The sequence below is a fragment of the Cherax quadricarinatus genome, chromosome 86, assembly GCF_038502225.1.
Source record: "Cherax quadricarinatus isolate ZL_2023a chromosome 86, ASM3850222v1, whole genome shotgun sequence".
NCBI lineage: Eukaryota > Metazoa > Arthropoda > Malacostraca > Decapoda > Parastacidae > Cherax > Cherax quadricarinatus.
The window spans coordinates 18,098,133-18,116,324 of NC_091377.1; the positions used below are offsets into that span (position 1 = coordinate 18,098,133).

An 18,192-nucleotide genomic window follows, 5' to 3' on the forward strand; every position below is an offset into this window, starting at 1 on the left:
TGGGCAGGCTTAAAATTATCTTTAGATTAACTAAGCAATGAAGTATTCAGTGGTAAAACATTATTGTAAACAGATAACAATTAAGCACAAATGAGTAGTACAAAGACAGGTCATATGGTCATTTAATGTGTTGCTGTGCAATCAGTAGAATGGTTTATACCAGAGTTTCCTCTTGCTTGGTATATACTGTTTGAATGAGAGTCTTCCTTTGAACAAAATCAAAGACTCATCAATAACAAGCTTCCTGAAGGGATAAAAATACATACAGCACTTTTGTTTGAGGTACATAAACACATTTCTGATCTTATGTAACCTGTCGCTTCTGTCAGGCCTGGTTTTGTCTGAAAAGTGTAGCATATGTAACAGTAGCACAAATCTATTCACTGGTATAATGTCACTGAAAGCTAGGGTTGAAATCAGGCAGTCGACCAGTATGTGTTGACACTGTGCTTATACACATGTGGCATAAGCATTATTGTGGCAAAGAACAGATACATCTCTGCCACAGTTGTGCCCTTCCACTAGTGTAGGCATGATCTTGGTGAAAGAATTGTGTTTGCCATGGTGTACTCCAAGTATGTATTGCTTTCCCTGACAATAATGTCCATCAAGGGTTCATCAAAGAACAACTGAAAGCATTCCAGTTCAGTGGCATTGTTCCCAAGTGTACATGATGGTCGTATTTCACTTTGTGTTTCATCAAAGTCATGGGGACTGGGAACAAATTTGTCACCTTGCTGCCAGTTCCAGATGCGGTCAGCTGGTGGGTTCTGGATTTTGAAATGTGGCTGTGGTTGTGCAGGTTATGGTTGTGGATGTTGTGGGAGTGTGGGGTTGGGTGAGGCTGGTTGTGGCTGTGCAGAGTCAGCAGCGTCGGTAGTAGCGTGGCCTGCTGCTTGTGCCACATGACTCATGCCACCATCACTATCACCACCACCACCTGCTGGCTCACTCACATCTTTCATACCCATCATAACAATATCATCATCTTCACTATCAGTTCATGGTGTAGGGCCATGTGATGAGCTCTGAGATTTACTCCTTCCCCTTGGAACAGCATATGGCACACTACCAGACCATAAGCGACATCGTATATACTGCCACTTCACTGGGGAATATTCACCCTCACTGTCGCAACTAGAACTGCTTTCAATAGCTTTGAAATCACTATCACTTTCACTGCTCACATCTGAGTCTTGTACACGGGCAAATAGTTTCCTCTTTCGTCCTGGTACAGATGAACGTAAACGAGCCAGCCCAGCACCAGAAGTGGAAGGTAGTGTGTCATCTGGGTTTTCATCACTAATTACGTTATCCTGGGTACTGTTTTTGGTCACACCTGCTTGAAAACCATGGAATTCACTTTCACTGACACTTCCATCGCTGTTAGAGCTATCACTTGGGAACAAAAGACCTCCAATCCGCCGAGGAGCGAGGTACTTCTTACCGCGAGGCATGGTGAAAATGGACTACCAAGATGGTGTTCCCACAATGCACCGCTGAGTCCCAGATTTTTTTCACAGGGTGCACACCCACCGCTCAGACCCATTCTCTCTTATGTAGGACTACCAGCCCTCTCCCGCTTAATTTGAAGCCGCTAGAATTTATGCATATAGATACGTCAAACACGGTATCTTGTAAGACATATATATACGACCGAAACAGTCAAGGGGTTAATCTAATTTACATTATTCCTTATGGGAACAAATTCATTTGGTATCAGCACTCGAACAGCCTTCTGGAACGAAATAAGTTCGTATCCCGAGGTACCACTGTATGTATTCTCATTTTCTTGTGTCATTTTATAGAACAGGAAATATATTACAGAAAAAAAGATGATTTTGAATGGTTTACAGAATAAAAGTAGCTTGAAAGTGAGTTCATAGTAGTGGAAATGTTTAATTTTTTACAATGTTCAAGAGTAAACAAATCGTGTCACATGTCCAGTACACGTCAACTGGTGGGTCTAATATGCTTTCACAAATGCACTGATATTATTTATACCATTTTTACAATAATGCAGTAGTCCACATAACAGTAATCTTTTATTTTTTGTGTGAATAAAAATTCAAAATGGAAATCAAGCTTAATGTAAGAGGGGCCTGGAGACTTGACTAATGAACACAGAAAATGTTATTTTAGTGCTAAGAATGTTTGCATTGTTAATTCTGGACCCTATTTTGAAATTGGCCTTTCTTGAATTTTGTATGAAATTGGCCAAATTACCAATTTCTAATCACTTTGTTGGGTAGTTGAAATCAGGAAATGGGCGGTTTCTTGTACTCAGTTGATAGAACAAAAGGAGTGCTAGTAAAATAGCCATGAATATAGTTGACTGGAACAAAGGAATTGGCCCAATATAGGGCTCATAGTGGGTGAAATCGCTGATGCATATATATTGCCAAGACCGCTGACTTCACGAGAGTATATTTCTGTAAGTTTTCCATCAAATTTTGTACTTTTACTTTCATTACGATAGGAAAAGATTATCATTTTATAAGTTTTTTATTTTATTTTTTAAATTCTTCGACACCGAGAGCAAGATTGCAAGCAGGGGTCACGACATTGAGGGGGTTAATGTAGTCAGCTGAAAGCACATTGGGCCTGAGGAATGTTGTGAAGCATAGAACTAACATTACTTGCTATTGCACCATTGTAAATTTGAAATATCGTAAGTTGAACCATCATAAAGCGAGGAGCATCTGTACTTCAGATGTTTCCTGTATCAATGATCAATACATTTAGTGCCTTTATATCCTCCATGGGAAAGTGGAAAAAAATTCTTTCTCCGTAAGCCATGTGTGTTGAAAGAGGCGACCAAAATGCCAGGAGCAAGAGGCTAGTAACTCCTCCTTCTGTATAAATTACTAAATGTAAAAGGCAGAACTTTAATTTTTCTTTTTATGTCACCTTGCCTTGGTGGGATATCTTAGTCAATAATGCAGTATTGCTTAACTTCCTGCTTTACAGTATCAGTGCACTTTTTCAATAATAAATAATGCAGCACTATTTATAAACTTTAATGTACTGAGCTGTAACTTTCCCACATATGAATTATGTGTACCACATTCATTTTCTTAGTGTACAAAAGAGATGTCTCATAGCCAGATATTTTCAACTTTAGCAGAATTAATTCAACAGCATTTTTTTTTTTTTATTAACACACTGGCCGATTCCCACCAAGGCAGGGTGGCCCGAAAAAGCAAAAACTTTCACCATCATTCACTCCATCACTGTCTTGCCAGAAGGGTGCTTTACACTACAGTTTTTAAACTGCAACATTAACACCCCTCCTTCAGAGTGCAGGCACTGTACTTCCCATCTCCAGGACTCAAGTCCGGCCTGCCGGTTTCCCTGAATCCCTTCATAAATGTTACTTTGCTCACACTCCAACAGCACGTCAAGTATTAAAAACCATTTGTCTCCATTCACTCCTATCAAACATGCTCACGCATGACCACTGGAAGTCCAAGCCCCTCGCACACAAAACCTCCTTTACCCCCTCCCTCCTACCTTTCCTAGGCCAACCCCTACCCCGCCTTCCTTCCACTACAGACTGATACACTCTTGAAGTCATTCTGTTTCGCTCCATTCTCTCTACATGTCCGAACCACCTCAACAACCCTTCCTCAGCCCTCTGGACAACAGTTTTGGTAATCCCGCACCTCCTCCTAACTTCCAAACTACGAATTCTCTGCATTATATTCACACCACACAGTGCTCTCAGACATGACATCTCCACTGCCTCCAGCCTTCTCCTCACTGCAACATTCATCACCCATGCTTCACACCCATGTAAGAGCATTGGTAAAACTATACTCTCATACATTCCCCTCTTTGCCTCCAAGGACAAAGTTCTTTGTCTCCACAGACTCCTAAGTGCTCCGCTCACCCTTTTCCCCTCATCAATTCTATGATTCACCTCATCTTTCATAGACCCATCCTCTGACACGTCCACTCCCAAATATCTGAATACATTCACCTCCTCCATACTCTCTCCCTCCAATCTGATATCCAATCTTTCATCACCTAATCTTTTTGTTATCCTCATAACCTTACTCTTTCCTGTATTCACTTTTAATTTTCTTCTTTTGCACACCCTACCAAATTCATCCACCAACTTCTGCAACTTCTCTTCAGAATCTCCCAAGAGCACAGTGTCATCAGCAAAGAGCAACTGTGACAACTCCCACTTTGTGTGATTCTTTATCTTTTAACTCCATGCCTCTTGCCAAGACACTCGCATTTACTTCTCTTACAACCCCATCTATAAATATACAGTGGACCCCCGCATAACGATTACCTCCGAATGTGACCAATTATGTAAGTGTATTTATGTAAGTGCGTTTGTACGTGTATGTTTGGGGGTCTGAAATGGACTAATCTACTTCACAATATTTCTTATGGGAACAAATTCGGTCAGTACTGGCACCTGAACATACTTCTGGAGTGAAGAAATATCGTTAACCGGGGGTCCACTGTATTAAACAACCATGGTGACATCACGCATCCCTGTCTAAGGCCTACTTTTACTGGGAAATAATCTCCCTCTTTCCTACATACTCTAACTTGAGCCTCACTATCCTCGTAAAAACTCTTCACTGCTTTCAGTAACCTACCTCCTACACCATACACCTGCAACATCTGCCACATTGCCCCCATATCCACCCTGTCATATGCCTTTTCCAAATCCATAAATGCCACAAAAACCTCTTTAGCCTTATCTAAATACTGTTCACTTATATGTTTCACTGTAAACACCTGGTCCACACACCCCCTACCTTTCCTAAAGCCTCCTTGTTCATCTGCTATATCCTATTCTCTGTCTTACTCTTAATTCTTTCAATAATAACTCTACCATACACTTTACCAGGTATACTCAACAGACTTATCCCCCTATAATTTTTGCACTCTCTTTTGTCCCCTTTGCCTTTATGCAAAGGAACTATGCATGCTCTCTGCCAATCCCTAGGTACCTTACCCTCTTCCATACATTTATTAAATAATTGCACCAACCACTCCAAAACTATATCCTCACCTGCTTTTAACATTTCTATCTTTATCCCATCAATCCCGGCTGCCTTACCCCCTTTCATTTTACCTACTGCCTCACGAACTTCCCCCACACTCACAACTGGCTCTTCCTCACTCCTACAAGATGTTATTCCTCCTTGCGCTATACACGAAATCACAGCTTCCCTATCTTCATCAACATTTAACAATTCCTCAAATATTTTGGTGTCATCAGCAAATTTATGTTGCTATTTATTCCCTTGTCTACCCAGATAAACTCTGTATGTGTTATTTCAAAGTTATCCTTAGAAAATTTCCTTTAAGACCAGCTAGGTCTGATGTGCACTAGAGATGCTGGAAGCTTAAACCCTGCAACATTTACTCATCATCTGCTTCCTTGTGTTTGCAACCCCATGGTTAAAATGTGAAGAAACAATACATCAATAATGTATGTGCAAACTGTGCATCATTTTAGTGGTTCTTTTGTGTTATGTTGTGGTAAGTAGGTTTGTCTTTGAGAAAGACCTGGCACAGGCAGTGTTTACACATTCTGTACTTAGGTACCCTCCTTCCTATTTCCTCTCAGTATCATCAGGGTAAAACTCTGAGGACTGGTAGTAGGATAGTAGGAGGATGAGGAGGAGGCATGCATCTGCTGTCTTTTATGGATAGTTCTGCAAGTCTGAGGGACTAATTACCTCATCTTCTGCTGTCTTCTGTGTATAGTTCTGCAAGGCTGAGGGACTGATTACATTGTCTTTTACTGACCTTGTATATCATCTTTGTATTGAGTTAAAAAAGACACTTGATGGTGAAATATCTTTAAATATAGTCAGTTGTTACACGTCTAATTCCTCATCTTGTCAGTACTGTATGTCATCTGAAAAAATGTTCAGGTTTACTCACCACCAGCTTGTAGTTGTTGTGGTTATTATTATAGTTATGTGAAGCACTACACTCCTCTGGGTCATACAGCCCAGTGAGTAGTGGAGGTTCAGTCATAAGGTTATTATTATAGTTATGTGAAGCACTACACTCCTCTGGGTCATGCAGCCCAGTGAGTAGTGGAGGTTCAGTCATAAATGTGGTAACTGCAAGCTCAGTTCTGACAGTAGTTCTCCAAGTGTATATAGGCTCACAACCAACCCTTCAGTAGTGATATGTAGTTGATGCACAGTACTAGTATGAGGTTATGTTGTGAAAAATGTACGATGGTGTACATGTTGTGACTCACTGGTATGTATATGATTTGAGGTTAGCATAGAATGTAGTGAGTGTATGATAGTATGCACAGTGTGACTTGCTGGTAAGAGGGTAATGTGTGACAGTGTATATGCTAGTGTACACTGTTGGTAGCACTGTATACTAACAGGAAGCTACAGTGTACAGTGCTACCAGCAGTTATCACAAATATTGCCAGAATAAATGAAGAAGTCTTCAAGAGGAAACTGGATCATGACCTGTCAAGTGCTAACTCAACCAGGCTGTGATGGCCATGTAGGTCAACAAGCCACTAACAGCAACAGCCTGGTGGAACTACACTTGACAAAAGAGCTTGGCAAAAGCTCTTGGAATTGATTATAGGTGCATAAAAAAGTATATATAAATCACTTGAGAGCTTGTGTATGACAACTGGTAAATCAAGGTGCTTAACCATGTCTCACCTAATTGACTTGAAACTTCTACAGTGACTATATACATAAAAGCAGATTATGTTGTCATTTTCCTGTTTTAATGTCTTTTAAAGTACAGTGGCCTTGATTTTTTTTATTCTTATCTTAGTGAATAAAGTATATATTGTATACATATATTGTAGTACAGTGTATATAGATTATTATAACCATTGTATATTTTGGGACATAACCAATACATAAATAATACAATCCAACCTATACTCCCAGTATATATCCAGAGAGGTATATACTTACTGTATGTCTAACAGTAACCAGGAAAGCAACAACATCATGATCATCCCTTCGCTCCCCACAAATACAATTAATTTCATAAGTTACCGGTCATATTTAGTTCATTTTTGTTTAAACTTGTTTGCAGTAATATTTGACATGAAATGAAATCATAATCTTATAATCAAATATTTTCAAGAAAATAGTGGTGACTGCCCCCCCTTTAAGAGGGAGAGGACCCTCGCATCAGTGGATGAAAACTCCAGTACCGATGCAACACCTCCAGTGCTGCAGCTAAGGTAGGTTAAGTTATTTTTTCAATTATTTCTTTTATATTGTTTGTTTACCAAATTGATTTTTTTTTGTATATATTAATTTTTTGCATGTGTAATGGGCCCATATTTGTTTAGTACAGCTTAATTATAAAAAAAATCTACATTTGTTGACTAATTTGTACCAAACAAGTATGAGTGTACCACACATTCATAAAATGGCCATATACATAAAAATATATTTGATAAATAAGCAGTGTACAAAAAATAATAGAAAAAATAAGTATGCTATATGCACAGCACAGGAATCGAGCGCTATCGTTTTGCTTGTGCAAAATGCTGAACATTCAGTTGACTGGGAATGTGCCAAAATGGTGTTTTCCTGCCGGTTATATGTAGAGTGCAACAGTGTGGACTCTTCAATCTTAAAGCACCAAATTTAGCAGACAGTAACTGCAAGACCTGGTCTATATAAGCTGTAGACCTTTAAGGAGTAAAATATAGTCCATAGTATAAAGGAAGAGGCTGTCTTCCATCAAAATATGGACTGTGCTGTGTGCAGAACTAACCAGAGATGAGTCTTGGTTAATATGAGGTCAGAAGAGGAGGAAATAACTGCAGTGTTGTGTTGTTTACTTTATTTTGGTTAGTGTAACCTACATTAAGTAAGTCCTCATCTTTATTTTGACTTGAGTCATTAGGTACTCATATTTCTAGGTAGTAGTTTGGTAGATAGCAACCATCCAGGGAGGTGCTGCTACCTTCCTGTCATACCAGCGTGGAACAGAAGCCTGTTAATGTTTTACACCCTGGCAGGATTATTGGTCTTTGTCTCATGAACATGTAAACTGACAGGTACATTATGCAAACCACTGCTTACATGTATACTGTATATCTGCACACTTATTTTTATCTTTAACTGTATTTCTTAATAGTTCTCTTCATAATGTTTCCTTTACAGTTCCATGAGAAAGTGATTTAAAATCTTTCATAAAATTGTGTCATAAAAGGTGACTCAACTGCCAGGAGCAAGGAGCTACTAACCCCCTTTGTAAATAACAAAAAGGCACAATACTGTGACTTTGTAAATGGTCCAAGTTGGACCGAAATGTCGTCGTAAGCTCCTCTCTTCTATGTGCAGGTTATTTGTGTATAACCCCCTTTGTATTACTAAGAAGAGAAAGAAGGAAATCTTAAGAGTGTGAGTGGAGTCAAGTGGTTTTTGAGATCTGACATGCTGTTGGAGTGACACGAGTGAGGTAACAGTCATCAAAGGATTCTAGGAAACCATTTAGCAAGTCTTGAGTGTTGGAGATGGACAAGCAGAAATGTTACTGTCTGGCAAGACAGCAGTTAAAAGAGTGACAGTCACTGTATTTCATTCTTTTGGTCACCCTGCCTTGGTAGCAGATGACTGTGATAAAATCATTGATCAAATTCTCCTTTTTATTGTGTTGGTTATGTTGACCTAGTTAGTAGATGCTAACATATTTTGAAATCTCATTGTGCAAAACAAAGGAAAAAAAGGAGGATGGTGCTTTGTGCATTCTGATGTATATTGTATGTTTCTTATTAATGGTATACAATACTGACTAGTTGATATTCATCAACTCATCAGTATGTTTGTTGTATCTGTCTAGGGAAATACAATTTTGGAGAAGGGGAGGATAGGAGTAACTTCCTATTTGTAAATGCCACATTTATTTTATCATGGGTTCAGCATGGTGACGCTGAAATTCTTCAAGTAATATTAGTCCATCAGTTTGGCTGGTGGAAGCCTTTCTGTTGTCACTCACTTTGATTTGCAAGACACCATGTTTTGGAGAAGAATAACAGTTAATACCATGATTGACTGGAAGGTTTCATATACTATATGCAGTAGACTCTTATAAAGTAACACTAGAGAAACTAAAAAATTAAATTCAGTGTTTTTATTTCCAGAAAGTATACACTTGGTACACAATTAAGTGACATGTATTACAAAGTTTGTGGCAGGTCAGTGGTTAAGCAGAGCTTCAGGCAGACCAACTAGAACTTAAACCTGCTTGACACTCTATAATTGAAGTTAGGTTGTCCAAATGCTAAGTTCTATGTAACATTTTTAATATGCTGAGTTGGTAATACACAATTATAATGGGAATTTTGGTCACACTGCCTTGGTGACTGTCACTCTTTTAACTGCTGTCATGCCAGACAGTGACATTTCTGCTTGTCCATCTCCAACACTCAAGTGGTTTCCCAGAATTTGGATTCCTAACACACAGAACACAAAAAGTAGTAGAGAACAGGGCAAGAATCAGCATCAGCGAGGTCAATAGCTCAGGGCCCCAAGGCACTGTCCTGGCACCTCTGCTGTTTCTCATCCTCATAGCAGACATAGATAAAAACACCCAGCACACTTTCGTATCATCATTTGCAGATGATACTAAAATAAGTATGAAAGAGGACACCAAAAAAGTACAGGTTTTCCAATGGGCAGTGGAGAACAACATGACGTTCAACGGTGATAAGTTCCAGCTGCTTAGGTATGGAAAGAATGAAGAACTCAAAAGGAACACTATATACAAAACTCAAGAGGGTCACCAAATAGAATGTAAGGAACATGTAAAAGACCTGGGAATAATTATGTCAGCGAACCTTTCTTTACGAGCCAATGTGTTTGACGTATATATGCTCAAAAGTTCTATCGGCTTCAAATCAAGCAGGAGAAAGCTGGTAGGCCCAGATATGAGAGAATGAGTCTGTGTGGTCAGTGTGCACCATATAAAAAAAATCTTGCAGCACGCAGTGCACAATGAGAAAAAAAACTCCGACCGTGTTTTTGGATTAAAACGCCGACTTCGAGGTGTATTTTTGTATAGTTTTTATGGTTATATTCTCGTTTTCGTAGTCACACTTGATAGAATGGAAAACACATTATAGAAATAGGGATGATTTTGATTGGTTTTACTGTGAAAAGGATCTTGAAATGGAGCTCAAAGTAGGGGAAATTTTTTATTTTTGCCGATGTTCAAGAGAGAGCAAATGATATTATTGTCCAATAAATGTCCAACTAGCCATTCTGATATGCAGTCTTGAATGGGTTGATGTTATTTATACAATTATTACAATATTGCAGTAGTCTGCATAACAGTAAATCATCATCTATTTTTGTTTGAATAAAAATTCAAAATAGACAGTAAGAGTAATATCAGAGGGGCCTGGAGACATGACTGATGAACAAAGAAAATGTTATTTTAGAGCCAGGAATGTCTGCATTGTTCATTCTGGATCCTATTTTGAAATTGGCATATTTTTTAATTTGTGTGAAATTGGCCAAATTGCAAATTTCTGACCACATTATTGGGTAGTTGAAATTGGTAAATGGGCAGTGTCTTGTACTCAATCAATAGAACAAATGGAGTTCTAAAGAAATAGTTATCAATTTGGTCAACTGAAATAATGGAATTAGCTGAAAATAGGGCTCAAATTGGGCAAAATCGCCGATTCGTAAATATCGCCGAGATCACTAACTTCACAAGAGCATAATTCTGTAAGTTTTCCATCAAATTTCATACTTTTGGTGTCATTACCATTGGGAAAAGATTCTCTATCATTTCATAAGATTTTTTTTTTTTTTTCAAATATTTTGTGACACCAGGAAACACCTCAGGATTTGGAGTTGCGACAGTCAAAGGGTTAAAGACCATAACAAGACAAAGATCGCGACAGCCAGGAAGATGATGGGGTTGGTATTGAGAACTTTCAAAACAAGGGAAATAATGCCGATGGTGGCACTCTTCAAATTGCTAGTGCTCCCTCACTTTGAATGTTGCTCAGTGCTGACGGCCCTGTTCAAAGCAGGAGAAATATCGGAGCTGGAACAAATACAGAGATCGTTTATGGCTCACATTCAGTCTATAAAGCACCTAAACTACTGGGAACGCCTTCAAGCCTTAAACTTATATTCATTGGAGCGGAGGAGAGAGAGATACATGATAATATATACCTGGAAAGTACTCAAGGGCCTGGTCCCAAACTGCACACTGCCATAACAACATACTGGAGTGAGAGATATGGGAGGAAGTGTAAAATAAACCCAGTGAGGAGCAGGGGTGCAGTGGGGACACTAAGGGAACACTGTATCAACATCCGGGGTCCCAGACTATTCAACATCTTACTAAAAGATATCAGAAACACGGCTGGGACAAGTGTAGAAGCCTTCAAGAGGAAACTGGACAAGTATCTTCACCAGGTGCCAGAGCAACCAGGCTGTGATGGATATGTGGGACAGCAGGCCTCCAGCAGCAACAGCCTGGTTGACCAGGCAAGCACCAGATGAGCCTGGCCCATGGCCAGGCTCAGGGAGTAGGTTAACCCTCAAAACTCTTCAAAGGTACAGTGGACCCTCGGTTATCGGCCAGCTCAGTGATCAGCCGGTTTTTCAGCTCCTGGTGATCGGCTGTTGTTTCGGTGATTGGCCGTTTTAGACGCGTCCGTTCGCCATCGTCAGTTTGGCTGTGTCTCGGTGCATGATACATACATCCAAAACATTTCACTTGTTTTTCATTGTTTTTTGTGGGTTGTTTGCAGTGCAACTGCGAAATAAGTAACCATGGCTCCAAAGGAAGTTTCTAGTAAAGTTCCTGTGGTAAAGAAAGTGAAAAACATCATGGAATTTAAGCGTGAAGTGATTAATAAATACGAGAGTGGTATGTGGGTGCTGGCACTTGCCAGGATGTACGGGAAAAACAAATCAACAATTACATCCATCCTGACAAAGAAAGAATAAATCAAGGACACTAATGTCGTGAAAGGATTAACTTTTCTAATGAAACAAAGGTCACCAATAATGGAACAGATGGAAAAGTTGTTGTTATTGTGGATTAAGGAAAAACAATTAGTGGGAGACAGTGTTATGGAATCTATTACATATTTATGAGAAGGCAAAGCAGTTACATGAGGATCTTCTACAGAAATCTCCTGGAACATGTGCTGCTGGTAGTGAATTTAGGGTCAGCAAAGGCTGGTTTGAGAGATTTAGGAAGCGTAGTGGCATAGAGTGTTGTAAGGCATGGAGAGGCTGCAAGTTCTGATAAATATGAGGCTGAAAAGTATGTACAGGAATTCAAGGACTATGTAAAGGCTGAAGGATTCGAATCACTTCAGTATCCTCAATTGCATAAGCTTTATAGGTAAGGCTTGGGATGGAGTGACTTCCAGGACTTTGAACTCTGCTCGGAGAAAATTGTGGCCAGGTTGTGTCCAAGAGAGGGATTTTGAAGGGTTTGAGGCAGATCCTGACCTTGCTGACCCTGTGGACTCTGTTGTGGCACTGGGTAAGTCCCTGGGGTTGGAGGTGAGTGGCAAGGATGTGGAAGAGTTGGTGGAGGATCACAGGGAAGAGCTAACCACTGAAGAGCTGCAGGATCTTCAACTCGAACAGCAACAGACTGCAACTGAGGAACTTGCTTCAGAGGAGGAGGAAGAGGAAGAGGTAGTGAAGGAGGTGCCTTCTTCAGAGATTAAAGAGGTGTGTGCAATGTGGACTAGGGTGCAAGCTCTTGTAGAGAAATACCACCTTGATCAAGCTGAAACAAGCCATATCTGCAACATGTTCAGTGACAAAACCCTGTCCCACTTCAGGGAAATCTTAGAGATGCCAGAAACAGACCTCTATGGACAGATTTGTTGTGCGACAGGGGCCCAGTGACTCTCAAGCTGGTCCTAGTGCCAGTAAAAGACAAAAAGTGAAGTAACCCCAGAGAAGGCTTTGCTACCTTGAAGTCTTTATGGAGGGAGATTTCCCTTCCAAACACTAACTCCTCTCTCGTTCCTCCTCCCTATCATCCAGAAGCCAGCAATAAAGGTATGCAATAATTATATAATTGTTAAAAAAATTTTATTTTTGCGAATATTTTTGTCTGGAACAGATTAATTGTATTTCCATTAATTCTGATGGAAATGATTATTTCGGTTATTGGCCGTTTCGGTTTTAGGCTGGCCTTCTGGAATGGATTATGGCTGATAACTGTGGGTTCACTGTATATCAAAGGTAAGCCAACAAAATTTAACTTTTTATCCAGTTCAGAAACAAAATTGGTTGTTTTAAACTTAACTCTGATGAACTGATCATGAATCAGCTTGTTTAATCTATCGCATGAATTTTTTAAAACTTACGATCAATATTTTGGTTATTTAACCCTTTTACTGTTGAGACCCTTGACAGTTGCCCGTGCCCGTGTGCCTCGTTGTGCTCTGTGTTTTCTCGTGTTTTCACGGTCTCTCTTACGTGCTAGAACTTTATTTGTGCCAGCAATCTTATACCATGCATCCCTCTAGCACTTGGAACCAATCTTGGGGAGAAAATAGTATATACAGAGTCAAAAAAGGAGGATTAGTGTGCAATACCTAGCAGAGTTTACTCCCAGAGGGGAATCATAGGCCTAGCGTGCTGTGTGCAAAATAATAATACGTAATAGAACTTTTCTATTATTATTATTTTGCACCTGATAATATTGTGTATACATAGTGTTATAGTGTATACTACAGTGGCACCCTAGTATATAGATAATAAATGCTAAAGTGTTATTTAAAACAGGTGTAATTGTAACTGAAGTGATAGGCCTAAACAGGCAGGTGCCAGAAGTCGCCAGAAACTTACCACACAGGTCAGCTGTTTTAATAATCTTCCTGGCCTGCTAGTGTACCTCGCATATAATCTAGTGATACCAGTGAATAGAAGAATTCAGTGTTGCAGTACAAACTAACCAGTAATATAATGGTACTTAGTGGAGTGGAGTGACTTTTATTTATTTATTTATTATTTATTTATAATTTGAGCACACTTACAGAGGTACAAAAAAAATACAGATAAGAGCAGCATGCCAAAGCCACTTATACTATGCATAGCATTACGGGCTGGCTTAAAATTAACTTAAGATTAACTAAGCAATGATGAAATCAGTGAAAAACATTAATGTAAACTGATTACTATAAAGCACAAGTGAGTATTACAAAGACAGGTCATATGGTTGCATGCATTGTTGTAAATTCAGTAGAATGGAGTATTCTGTTAGGTAGTGAATTTAAAAAATAATAAAGTTAGATTGGGTTTTAGGTTTAACATTTATGTGATATAATTGTGAGAAACATTTAAGATATACAATTTATAAGGTTCAGTTATTCAGTATTTATTTGGTTTTGGGTGAGTAAGTGATCTTTGAGAAGAGACTTGAATTTATAAACAGGTAGTGTTTCTTTTATATTAACAGGTAATGAATTCCAGATTTTAGGGCCTTTTATGTGCATTGAGTTTTTGCATAGCGTGAGATGGACACGAGGAATATCAAAGAGTGATCTGTGCCTTGTGTTATGGTCATGTGTTCTGTTGAGGTTGGCAAGGAGATGTTTGAGGGGAGGGTTAATATCAGAGTTGAGTGTTCTATGTATGTAATAGGTGCAGTAATAAGTATGGATGTTTTGTATGGTGAGTAGGTTGAGTGTATTGAATATTGGTGGAGTGTGCTGCCTGTAGTGAGAATTTGTTATCATTCTAACTGCAGCCTTTTGTTGGGTAATTAGTGGTCTGAGATGGTTACTTGTTGTTGAGCCCCATGCACAAATTCCATAGGTGAGATAGGGGTAAATAAGAGAGTGATATAGGGCCAGGAGGGCTGACTGTGGAGCATAGTACCGTATCTTCGATAGTATGCTTACAGTCTTGGAAATTTTCTTAGAAATTTGTTGTATATGTGTATGAAATTTGAGTCTATTATCAAGGTGGATTCCTAAGAATTTTCCCTCTGTTAGCTTTGTGATAGGTGATCCGTTTATCATTATGTTAAGAGGGACATCTGTAGCTCTGTTACCAAACTGAATGAAGTAGGTTTTGTCAATGTTTAGTGTAAGTTTGTTAGTACTCATCCAGGTAGATATTTTCTGTAATTCGGTATTTACAGTATTGGCTAGCGTGACTGGGCTCGGGTGGGAGAAGACGTATGTTGTGTCATCAGCAAATAGTGTGGGTTTGAGTAATTGAGAAGCATTTGGTAGGTCATTTATGTATAGGAGAAAGAGAAGAGGGCCAAGGACACTTCCCTGTGGGACACCAACTGTAATTGGTTGTGCAGAAGAGTTTGCCCCATTTGCGTACACATATTGGCTTCTGTTGCTGAGGTATGACTTGAGGTAGTTGAGGGAGTGCCCTCTTATACCATAGTGTGATAATTTTACGTGGAGCAAGTCATGGTCAACTGTATCAAAAGCTTTACGTAAGTCAATGAAGATCCCCAGTGGGACTTCTTTTTTCTCTATTGCAGTGTATATATGTTCTAGCATGTGTATAATAGCATCATTAGTATTTTTATTAGGCCTGAATCCAAATTGGCAGGGGTTGAGTATGTTTTGGGAGATAAGGTAGGAGTAGATTCGTTTATGAATTAATTTTTCGAAGATTTTTGAGAGAGGGTGTAAGTTGGATATTGGCCTATAGTTATTCAACTCTGTTTGGTCTCCTCCTTTGTGGATCGGGGTGACCCTTGCTATTTTGAGTACTGTAGGGAAGGTGGAGGATTCAATGGATTTGTTAAAGAGTGTTGCAATGATTGGTGATAGCACTTGTGACACTTTTTTGTATATAAAGGGTGGTAAGGTATTTAAATCTCCTGCCTTGTTTTTTAGTGCGTTGATAATAAGGGAGACTTCGTATGGGTTAGTCGGAGCTAGGAACAGTGTGTTCGGGTAGTTGCCGGTGAGGTAGTCATTTGGTGGGGTATCTGAGCTTGGGATTTTATTGGCAAGGTTTTGTCCTATAGTGGAGAAGAAATCATTGAGTCTGTTTGCTGTTTCTGTTGGTGGGAGTTGGGGTTCATCTGATTTTGCTAATTTTATTTCGCTATTTCGTGATATCTTTTTTGTTCCCAGAATTTCTGATAGGGTTTTCCAGGTCTTTTTTATATCACCTCGTAAGTTGGATAATCTGTTCTCATAATACAATTTTTTTGCCCTTCTTATCAGGCTGGTTAGGATTGACGAGTAACGTTTTGTTTGGTCTCTGGTTATGTGACCCATTCTGTACTGTTTTTCATATTGGTGTTTTGTATTTATGGATTTGAGAATGCTGGGTGTTAGCCAGGGACTGTTCAGTCTCTTAGCTGTCATCTGCTTAGTTTTTTTAGGGCAGTGCTTGTTATAGAGGTATTGAGTCTTTTTTAGAAAATTATTAATACATTCGTCAATATCTGTATTGATTTCTAGCTCAGTGTGCCAATCAATGTTTGCTAATGCTGTTGTGAAGTTATTAATGGCTGCCTCATTGTGAAGTCTGAAGGTGACTTTAGTAGTGTCTTGGGGTAATTTACCAAGAGTTGTTATGAGGAAAGTAGGGTAGTGGTCTGTGGTATTATCTGTAATTATGCCTGATTTTAAAGGGGATATGGTGTTGGTCCAGATGTGGTCAAGTAGGGAAACACTAGTCTCTGTAACTCTTGTAGGTTTTGTTACTGTTGGTAGCAACATACAGTTACTCATTGTGTTTGTGAATTCAGTAACGTGTGGGTCCTGGTCTTGCAGGAGATTTATATTGAAGTCACCTGAGAGTAGTAAGTGATCTTTGTTCATGCGTGCATCAGTTATCATACTTCCTAGGTTTTGACTAAATTGGCTAATGTTTGACTGTGGAACTCTGTAGATGTTTATCAATGTGAGAGGTTTTTGTAGGTATTTGGATTTGAATTTGGCTATTATATATTCCCCATGTTCATCTCTTGTGCAAGTATTAGTGATACATTCTAGTTGGTCTGAGTAGTATATGGCTGTGCCACCCCCTTTCATTAGTTTTTTCTCCATTCTTGAAATGCCAGACGTATACAGTGAAATTCATATAACCTGTAGTTACCAGCGGTCGCAATATACACAACGAAAAGCAAATATTACTCCAGAAAAAGCGTCTTTCCTCCAATAATTTCACCAGTCAACTATAGTGATAATATAGCATTTGTTGTGGTGGAGATTGAAAAAACATAGAAATTCAAATTCAAATTCAAATTCAAAGTTTATTCTCTATAAGGATTACAATGCTGAGTTTACAGAATTTGGGTATTGTGTGGTTTACATGTAGTAAATTAATAATTACAGAGTGTACCACTAGAACACCTAGCATGGCTAGGCATTTCGGGCAAACTTAGTTTAAATCTTAAATTTAAAATATTACAAAGTATGAGGTAAGTTAGTATTATGGCTAAGTGACTAAATACTAGTTTGTGAGTTTAGCAATGTGAATGCTTTTGTTTTGGCACAATACATAGTTTCAGTATTGGAGTATCACAGGCCAACTTATGACTAGTTAGGATTCATTATTTTAAGATTGAGATTGATATTTCTTTTTATGGTCAAATGGGTGAGTGAGTGTAAGTGTGAACCACCAGGTGGTATTCATGTAATTAGTTGACAGGGTGTATCAGGGAGATAAGATGTTTTCTAATGGTAGTTTTAAAGGTGATGAATGTGTCTGCAGTTCTAGGGTGTTCCAGATTTTAGGGCCTTTGACATACATTGAATTTTTGTAAGGTTTAGTCGGACATGGGGAATGTCATAGAGATGTTTGTGTCTGGTGTTATGCCTGTGGGTTCTGTCACAACTATCAAGAAAGCGTTTTAGGTCAAGGTTAATATTGGAATTTAAGGTCCTGTAGATGTAGATTGCACAGTAGTAAGTGTGGATGTACTGAACAGGGAGTAAGTTTAGATCTATGAAGAGTGGGGGGGTGTGTTGCCAGGGATGGGATTTAGTGATTACAGTGGACCCCCGGTTAACGATATTTTTTCATTCCAGAAGTATGTTCAGTTGCCAGTACTGACCGAATTTTTTCCCATAAGGAATATTGTGAAGTATGTTAGTCCATTTCAGACCCCCAAACATACACGTACAAACGCACTTACATAAATACACTTACATAATTGGTCGCATTTGGAGGTGATCGTTAAGCGGGGGTCCACTGTATTCTTACTGCGGCTTTTTGTTGG

At 39.1% G+C, this 18,192-nt stretch overlaps 1 protein-coding gene across 4 annotated transcripts in view; it reads left to right on the plus strand.

Moving 5' to 3' along the window:
* LOC128703025 (uncharacterized) overlaps positions 1-18,192 on the plus strand; it is a 174,508-nt gene that overhangs the window by 64,512 nt on the left and 91,804 nt on the right. The window contains exon 4 of one of the 4 annotated variants that reach the window (XM_070103695.1): positions 7,117-7,216. The exons of the other annotated variants lie outside the window; for them this stretch is intronic. Within the exon in view, the coding sequence (XP_069959796.1) occupies positions 7,117-7,215 (99 nt within the window). The 3' untranslated portion in view covers position 7,216. The remainder of the gene's footprint in view (positions 1-7,116; positions 7,217-18,192) is intronic. 4 annotated transcript variants of the gene reach the window in all.